Consider the following 8776-nt stretch of genomic DNA (forward strand, 5'->3'; position numbering starts at 1 on the left):
TAATAATTTTTTTAAAAGTTGGAAGTGTTTTTAAATACTAAGTTTAAAAATATTTTTGAAATAAAATACTAATTTTTAAGAATATTTTTTATACATAAAATACAAAGTTCAGTAAAAAAAATGTAATATTATAATTTTAGATTTAAAATTTAAACATTAAATCTATTTTACTCAAGATTATTATTAAAAAAAAAATAGAATAATTTAATTTATAATTTTTCAATCCAAATGGAATAATAAAAATTTAGATATTCAGATACGTTAGCATTATTTGAGAAATGATGTGGGGACCACCAACACTAAAAAAAATATTTATGAAGTCAAATATAAATTAATAACATATAAAATACAACATCGAGACTTAATAACGTATAAAATTTAAAGTTTACCAATTAAAATTTTATTTTAATGTAAAATTTAAATCTAATAAAAATGTTTAAAAAATTAATAAATTCCACACACCATAATGCCAAATCTAAAAGAGCACACAATATGCCAATCTGTTTTAAAAAAATATGTAAAAATTTGTCAGTGATAATTATTTAATTATTATTTTTATTTAAAACAAATATTTGAATTTAGAGTTAAATTCTAAATAAAAAAAATAATATTAAAAATAGTTTTTTTTTAAAGGGGAGAGTATCTATTAGTGATGGACTTTGATTGTTATAGATGATATAAGAGGTAGACACTGGCCGATGCCATAAGGACATTAACTCCAAAGAGATATGAATTGTTAGATCTTACATTGGTTGAGGAATGGAACGAAACATTCTTTATAAGTATGTGAAAACTTTTCATTTGTGGACTCATTTTAAAATCGTGATCTGTGAGGTTGGCGTGGATAGGTAACGAGCTAAAACAATTATTATTATCTCAAAAGTTGATGGTTTGATCTGCACGTAAAAAAAACAAACCCAATAAGTTGTAAAAAGACTGAAATACCCTTGAAACGGTGGTCGTTGTCGGGTAAAAATGGAATTATACAAAATTGGTTGAATTGATGATATAGTTGGGGATTGAATAAAATATAGTTATTCTATGACGCGGTATAAATAGCAAGCGGGAATACGAAAACAATGCAAATCATTCTGTTCTATCCCCCGATGGCCTCGTCAGGTGTTCGTGCATCTCATTTTCTCTCTCTCTTTCCCGCCTTCTACGGAGCTGTTTGAATTCTTCTTCCTGTCATCACCAAACTTTTCTTCTTCTTCCTCTTCGCGAACGGATTGGCTCAAGCTGCAGGGGGAAAGAATTGTTCACAATGAGTGAGACGATGGAGAATTACTTGAGAAAGAACTTCGAGCTCGAGCCGAAGAGTCCGTCCGAGGAGGCTCAAATGCGATGGCGATCCGCCGTCTCTATTGTCAAGAATCGCCGCCGGAGGTTTCGCATGGTTGCTGATCTCGATAAGCGAGCTCAGGCTGAGGAAAAGCGCAGGAAACTCCAGGTTTTCATTTGCATTTACGTTTAATCGTTTCCGATCTAATTGATTCCTATTTGCGCCATCGTTTTTTTTTTTCTTATTATATTTTATTTCGTGAGATCTTGCATTTTTGTAAGTTTTCTCTGCGGTATCTGTTCGAGAAGGTTTCGTTAATCAGTTTACATAGTTGATTACATAATAATACCTAAAAGATTGATATTAGTTTTCTTTTCTAATCCGCTTTTGTCATTGGATTTTGATATCGATTTTAAGCGTTACCGTAGAAGAAGAAATTGATCTTGCTTTTATGTTTAGCTATATCTGTTGTGGTCTACGAATTAGAAGTCGTTGAAGGAAACGCTCAAGTTATTTTCTACGAAGTTAAAAGGATGGAGTTATTTCTCCACGCGGGATAGGCGGCCAATTCTGAACGAATAATAAGAGTCAAATTGGAGAAAAGTGAAAGAGTCAGGTCAACCTCATATTGGCTTGTAAATGAAGCCCGGTACCGCGGATTTCAAAATTCTTGTTCACAGTAACCAAATTATGAAGACTTGCGGAATAAAACATTACTCAAATTAGTACATAATGTTTAGGAAAAAAAGGGACGAAGCGTATTGGAAAAATTGTTTGCAGGGACCAGTACAGGAAGTCGTTCAGATTAAGAACCTGCTCCAGAGGCTTCCTGACTATGAATTTGCATTCTTAAGCTTTAGTTCTTGCTCTATGTTCTGTTAGCTCTTAGCTCTCTAGAAATGAGGACTCGAAAATCAAACTTGAAAACAGTTGTATATTTCATCCGGCTTTCTTTAGAAAGAAGATTTGAGCTTCAACAAAAACAATCACGTAGAATTTATCCACTGAAAACGGTATTAAAAATCAAGACCGGATAGTTTCTGTTTCGCAGACTTAGTTGTAGGGAGGAATCAGAAAGATCAGGGTGAGTAGTTTCTCCATAATTTCTTGGTAAGTTAATTAATCTATCTCTGAACGGGGAGAGAAAGAATGGGGAACGCTCTAATGAGAATATATTAAATAATTTAATTAAATACAAACTCTTAACTACTTTTCTACAGTACTAGAGATATGGGATGAAAAGTTGAACCTACTACCTCATGAATACCTTAGCCGCCAAGATATTGGCAAGTTTTAAGGTTTTTGAATAAGTGGTGTTCTAATTAATTATTGAGGAAGGGGTTATGATTAAATTTCTATAGGTTCTGTTCTTTTCCTATTTAGTATAATAATCCATTGAAAATTTTATTATTAATACTTTTCAACTTTAAACTTATCAATATAATGTAATTTAATTCGGTCAAGACAGAACATATCTTCATCATGAAGTTCATAAATTTTGGGAAGTTTCTTAGAAATTTCTCTGTTTCTTGTCATCTCTTTTATCAATAGGATCAAGACGAACTGTCCTATCAACATCATTTTCACTCTTATCATGTCGTGCATGTCCAACAATGTCTATGTCTAGCTTAAGTTTGCACCCCACCCCCTACGTGGACACAATTTCTTCTTTAGTCTATTTGTATGCGTACGTAGTGCAAGATATAAAGTCTTCCTCCTTTGCATCATCACCATCATTATTGTATAATGCAGTCATGATTACATTTCTTTTACATGGTCAATGGATACAGCCACTTGTTTTTAAGTTCATTATACTAAAAGCTAGAAGCAGGTTTCATATTCATTTAGAAGCTTAAGACATAATCAGATTACTTATCCTTCTCCCATTATAGCTTCTAACAGATATTCATGCCCACTCGTGTCCTATGTGTCCGGGCTCATAAAAGAACTATTTCAGTAACAAAAAATGGAAACTAGATCAGGGAAGTCGCGAAAATAACTAGCTTGAGATGACCTTTTGATATAATTTCAGTCTCTCATAAAACTACGTACCCTTGCATAGGCTTTAGAGTTGCATCGATTGATGGCCTTGGAGAGTGATTAGGAGTATGGTACTGAGTTTTAAGTTAGTAGTATTCTTAAGTGAATATTTAAAAGAATAGCAATCAAGTGCTTAAGCATTTCATGCTTATGTAACCAAAAAGATAAAACTTTTAATAGCCTGTATTATTCTTTTTACTATTGCCATGTGAATCCCAGTCTTAAATAATCTCACTGTCTCTGTGCTCTGCCTCGAAGTATAAAATAAAGTTCATAATTTCATTATCTGAAAGTTTATGGATGGATGACCCTCAAATCTCTAAATTGTTTTTTCTTTTGTAAATATATGTAGATTGCATGTTTATTTTAGCATAACTTATAGTTGGAGATCCATTTCTAGTCCTTCACATATCAATAGGATCATAATCATTGTCTATCGGTGTTAATATATGAAATATTTGAGAATAAAGAGCAGAAAGGCAACTGATTAAGACACTTTTTTTTAGTCCAACCAATTGCCGAAAAATTTAAGTTAAAACTTCTTGCTTTTCCTGCTTTTCCCTGTATGCTGTCAGGAAAAGATACGAGTAGCTCTATACGTACAAAAAGCAGCATTGCATTTTATTGATGGTATGTCTTCTAATTCCCTATTACCGTATCTAATATTCATTGCATGTCTACTCGCAGTTTCAAAATTATATATTTATACTTATATATTCTTTAATTGCTATGTACCAGCCGGGAAGCAAGGTGAATACAAGCTCTCCACAGAAGTAAGGGAAGCTGGTTTTGGAGTTGAACCTGATGTATTGGCATCCATGGTTCAAATCCACAATACCAAGAGTTTGTTACATTTCGGGGGCATTGGGGGATTGGCAAGAGAATTAAATGTTTCTCTGAAAGATGGAATTGCTACAAGTGAAGTAAGTTCAAGGCAGAGCACATACGGGATCAACCGTTACGTTGAGAAACCTTCAAGAGGGTTTTGGACGTTTGTGTGGGAAGCCCTGCATGATTTGACTCTCGTCATTCTCTTGGTTTCTGCCGTTGTTTCCATTGGCGTTGGAAATGCAACTGAAGGTTGGCCTAAAGGCATGTACGATGGACTTGGAATAATAATGAGTATCTTTCTCGTCGTGATAGTAACCGCAGTCAGTGACTATAATCAGTCCTTGCAATTTAAGGACTTGGAAAAACAGAAGAAAAATATTATTATTCAAGTTACTAGAGATGGTTGCAGACAGAAGGTTTCTATTTATGATTTGGTGGTTGGAGACATTGTTCATTTATCTATTGGAGATCAAGTTCCTGCTGATGGCATTTTGGTGTCAGGCTACAGCTTATCAATAGACGAATCAAGCTTGTCAGGTGAAAGTGAACCTGTAAATGTAGATGATAATAGGCCTTTCCTTCTAGCAGGGACGAAAGTTCAGGACGGGTCTGGTAAGATGCTAGTAGCCTCTGTTGGTATGAGAACTGAATGGGGAAGATTGATGGTCACTTTGAGTGAAGGAGGAGATGACGAAACGCCACTTCAGGTAAAACTTAACGGGGTTGCGACAATTATTGGAAAGGTCGGCTTGGTTTTTGCGGTCTTAACGTTTATAGTTCTGATCTCAAGATTTATTGTGTATAAAACATTACATAATGAGATTGGGCACTGGACATCCAAAGATGCATCGACGCTTCTGAATTACTTCGCCATTGCTGTCATTATAATTGTTGTTGCAGTTCCAGAAGGATTGCCTCTAGCCGTGACACTAAGTCTTGCCTTTGCCATGAAAAGGTTGATGAATGATAAGGCACTTGTGAGGCATCTCTCCGCGTGTGAAACTATGGGTTCTGCAACCTGCATTTGCACCGATAAAACAGGTACATTAACAACGAACCATATGGTCGTCGACAAAATGTGGATTTGTGATGAAACGAGGACAATAAAAAATTCCAATGACGAAATTGCATTGAAATCCTCCGTAAATCAAACAGTATACAAGCTCCTTATACAATCTATATTTCAAAATACCAGCTCAGAGGTAGTCAAAGGCAAAGATGGGAGGAACACCATTTTAGGTACTCCAACTGAGATTGCATTGCTAGAATTTGGCTTGCTTTTAGGTGGTGCTTTTGGATCATTAAATGATGATTATAAGATAGTCAAAGTTGAGCCATTCAATTCAAATAGAAAGAAAATGTCTGTTCTTGTGGCTCTTCCCGGTGGTGGCTTTCGAGCATTCTGCAAAGGAGCATCAGAAATCATTTTATCCATGTGTGACAAGGTTCTCAGTTCTAATGGAGAACCATTGCTTCTTTCAGACAAAAAACGAACAAACATCTCGAATATCATCAATAGCTTCGCCAACGACGCTCTCAGAACTCTATGCATCGCTTACAAGGATATAACAGAAGTTTCTTCAGCACCAGATAGAATCCCAGATGATGATTTTACTTTAATAGCTGTTGTTGGCATTAAAGATCCTGTACGTCCTGGTGTAAAGGAAGCAGTTCAGGCTTGTTTGGCTGCTGGAATTACCGTAAGAATGGTAACTGGGGATAACATCAATACCGCTAAAGCCATAGCCAAAGAGTGTGGTATCTTGACAGCAGGTGGTTTAGCCATAGAAGGGCCAGAATTCCGCAACAAAAGCCAAGATGAAATGGAGAAGTTAATACCAAAACTCCAGGTTTTATATATATTATAAACGAAACCTGATAAAAACCAGACATGTTATCGCTTTGTGTTTGGTTCTTATTTGTTTGTTTTTTCGTATCTCTAGGTGATGGCTCGTTCATCTCCTCTTGACAAGCACACCTTGGTCGGGCAGCTAAGGAGAACGTTCAAAGAAGTGGTGGCTGTCACAGGCGATGGCACTAATGATGCCCCTGCCTTGCACGAGGCCGACATTGGATTGGCCATGGGTATTGCAGGAACGGAGGTTTGCTTTCAAATCATACACTTACAAGCGATGATCCTAATAATTAACCCTTTTGTTTGCTGCAAAATGCATACAGGTTGCCAAAGAAAACGCCGACGTAGTCATAATGGATGATAATTTCACAACCATTGTGAATGTTGCAAGATGGGGACGTGCAGTTTACATCAACATTCAGAAATTCGTACAGTTCCAGCTTACAGTCAACGTAGTCGCTCTCATGCTCAATTTCATATCCGCATGCGTGTCAGGTCTGTTCATTCTCTATCTCAAATCGTGATAGTGGACTGTTTTTGAGAGTGATGGACTGTTTCAGGTTCTGCTCCTCTCACCGCTGTTCAAATGCTATGGGTGAACTTAATAATGGACACACTTGGAGCTCTGGCATTGGCCACTGAGCCTCCCAATGAAGGGCTGATGAAACGAAAACCAATAGGAAGAAACGTTAGTATCATCACTGGGATTATGTGGAGGAACATCATCGGTCAGAGTATCTATCAAATCACTGTTTTATTAATCTTGAAATTCGAAGGAAAGCGCTTGTTGGATCTCACCGGTCCTGATTCGAGTATCGTTCTCGACACATTCATTTTCAACACGTTCGTGTTTTGCCAGGTAACGAGTACTAAATTTGTAATTTAACCAACATTTTTCACTCGCACTGACGGTGCATAACATCGGTGGTGCCGAACTTGACAGGTGTTTAACGAAATAAACAGCCGTGACATGGAGCAGATAAACGTTTTCGGAGGGATATTTGGTAGTTGGGTGTTCATGGGAGTGATGGCATCCACAGTGGGTTTCCAGATCATAATAGTTGAATTCCTTGGGACATTCGCAGAAACAGTGGGATTAAGCTGGAAGTTATGGGCAGCCAGCATCGTAATCGGAGCTATGAGTCTGCCAATAGCAATGGTGCTGAAATGCATTCCTGTTTCAAACTGCAAGGCCACACGCGAGTTCCACGATGGTTATGAGCCGCTCCCCACCGGTCCAGAATTGGCCTGAAAAACTAATACAAATCTTCATCACCTATGCCATCTCCATTTCAGGTCAGTTCCCGATTATATATGAAAATCTCTCCTTAATTGTGCTTTTTTTTTTCTTTTTTTAATACTTCTTCATTTGCTTCTTCAAGTGTGTGCTCTTTGAAATGTCTCAATGTCGCTTGTTTTTAATATATATATGATTAATAACCTGTTCATATTTGGGTCCGTGTCCCCCTCCCCCTAACTGGCTTCACTTTACTCTTAATTTCTTAATTTTCTTCACCACTTCAGTGATTTGGAATGCTATAATAATTTGGTTTTAATAATTTAAGCCCAGACTTTTAATAATGTATAATATTTTTTTAAAATTCAATTTTGTGTTTCATAAGTTATTATATTTTCATTTTCATAAATTGTTAATCTATTCAACATTTTTTTTTAAAAATTTACAAACTTACAATTTAGGATTTCACTCTCATTTCTAAAGATTAAAATTATTTTATATATTAGATGCAATTCTTATTAGATTTAAAATTTAAAACTATGATGTATTAACTATTTCTAAAGATTAGAGGTATATTAAAAATGTCAGTTCAAGTTAATAAGTAATTCCATATATTTATTACTTTTAAATTATACTGAAAAAAACCTTAAAATAAAATAAAATGCTTGAATTTATTGGTTTTAAAATAAAGAATATATAGAATGGAAACGTAGACAAAATAGTCCTCCCAGAAGAAAATGGGGAGTGAATTTCTATCTTGGCGTCGTCTCGTCTCGTTGCTCTCCTCAAATAACATTGGTTTGAGGGTAGGTAATTTTTTATCAACTAATTAAGATAAATACAAAATACAAAGTTGAAAATGAAATTTATTAATGAATCATCCCCATGAACAAATTTTTAATGATAACTAATATATATATATATATTTATTTTTTTTTTCTAATTTTTTAAAATTTAGATTTAGATTTTTTTAATTTAACTTTTTTTTATTAATAATAATTTAAGAGGTAAAAAAATCTATTCCATTTAATAAGTCTCTGGGTTTTAAAAACTATTAGAAAGAATTTTAACTTCTAATTTAAACTTTAAAAATCCGTTTATAAATTCCTAAATTTTCATAGTATGTGATAAGTTTATAAATATTCAAATTTATGTCTTTCACCCTTTTTAAAATCTATTACACGAAATTGAATTTTATTTCTCATAGTTACTTTAATTTTTTTAAAAAAATAATTTATCACAAAATTAAAAATTTAGAAATTAATTAAACACAATCAAAATTTAGTGAACCTATAAAACACATACCTATTAAATATTTTTTAAAATTGAATAGCCTTTTAAATCCATTAGGTATTAGATTTATTTTTAAATTAGTGTATGAATTTTTAGAATTATGTTTACTTATTTAAATTAAGCTTCTGTCTAGACCAATTAAACAAAGTATAACAGAGGTGTACTGGTCAAACAATTGTTTCTTCAGCATCATAATATTGTTAATAAAGAAAGTCCAAAAAAAAAAAAAAAAAAAATT

General features: G+C 34.2%; 1 protein-coding gene across 1 annotated transcript; it reads left to right on the plus strand.

The window, feature by feature from the left end:
* The first annotated feature begins 1106 nt into the window (after positions 1 to 1106).
* LOC111489242 (putative calcium-transporting ATPase 11, plasma membrane-type) lies at positions 1107 to 7460 on the plus strand. The gene is made up of 7 exons (XM_023137361.1): positions 1107 to 1450; positions 3898 to 3952; positions 4061 to 6003; positions 6097 to 6255; positions 6332 to 6503; positions 6569 to 6867; positions 6952 to 7460. The coding sequence occupies exons 1-7, from the start codon at positions 1265 to 1267 to the stop codon at positions 7258 to 7260; spliced, it is 3123 nt and encodes a 1040-aa protein (XP_022993129.1). The 5' UTR covers positions 1107 to 1264; the 3' UTR covers positions 7261 to 7460.
* The last annotated feature ends 1316 nt before the right edge of the window (positions 7461 to 8776 follow it).

This window comes from Cucurbita maxima, unplaced genomic scaffold (assembly GCF_002738345.1).
Source record: "Cucurbita maxima cultivar Rimu unplaced genomic scaffold, Cmax_1.0 Cma_Scf00014, whole genome shotgun sequence".
Classification (NCBI taxonomy): Eukaryota; Viridiplantae; Streptophyta; class Magnoliopsida; order Cucurbitales; family Cucurbitaceae; genus Cucurbita; species Cucurbita maxima.

Bases quoted from the DNA above. Each gene is read 5' to 3' on its own strand.
- LOC111489242 (XM_023137361.1), top strand. From the start codon at position 1,265: ATGAGTGAGACGATGGAGAATTACTTGAGAAAGAACTTCGAGCTCGAG. The intron at 6,004-6,096 runs GTTTTATATATA...TCGTATCTCTAG, and splicing joins AGTTAATACCAAAACTCCAG to GTGATGGCTCGTTCATCTCC. The intron at 6,868-6,951 runs GTAACGAGTACT...CGAACTTGACAG, and splicing joins ACACGTTCGTGTTTTGCCAG to GTGTTTAACGAAATAAACAG.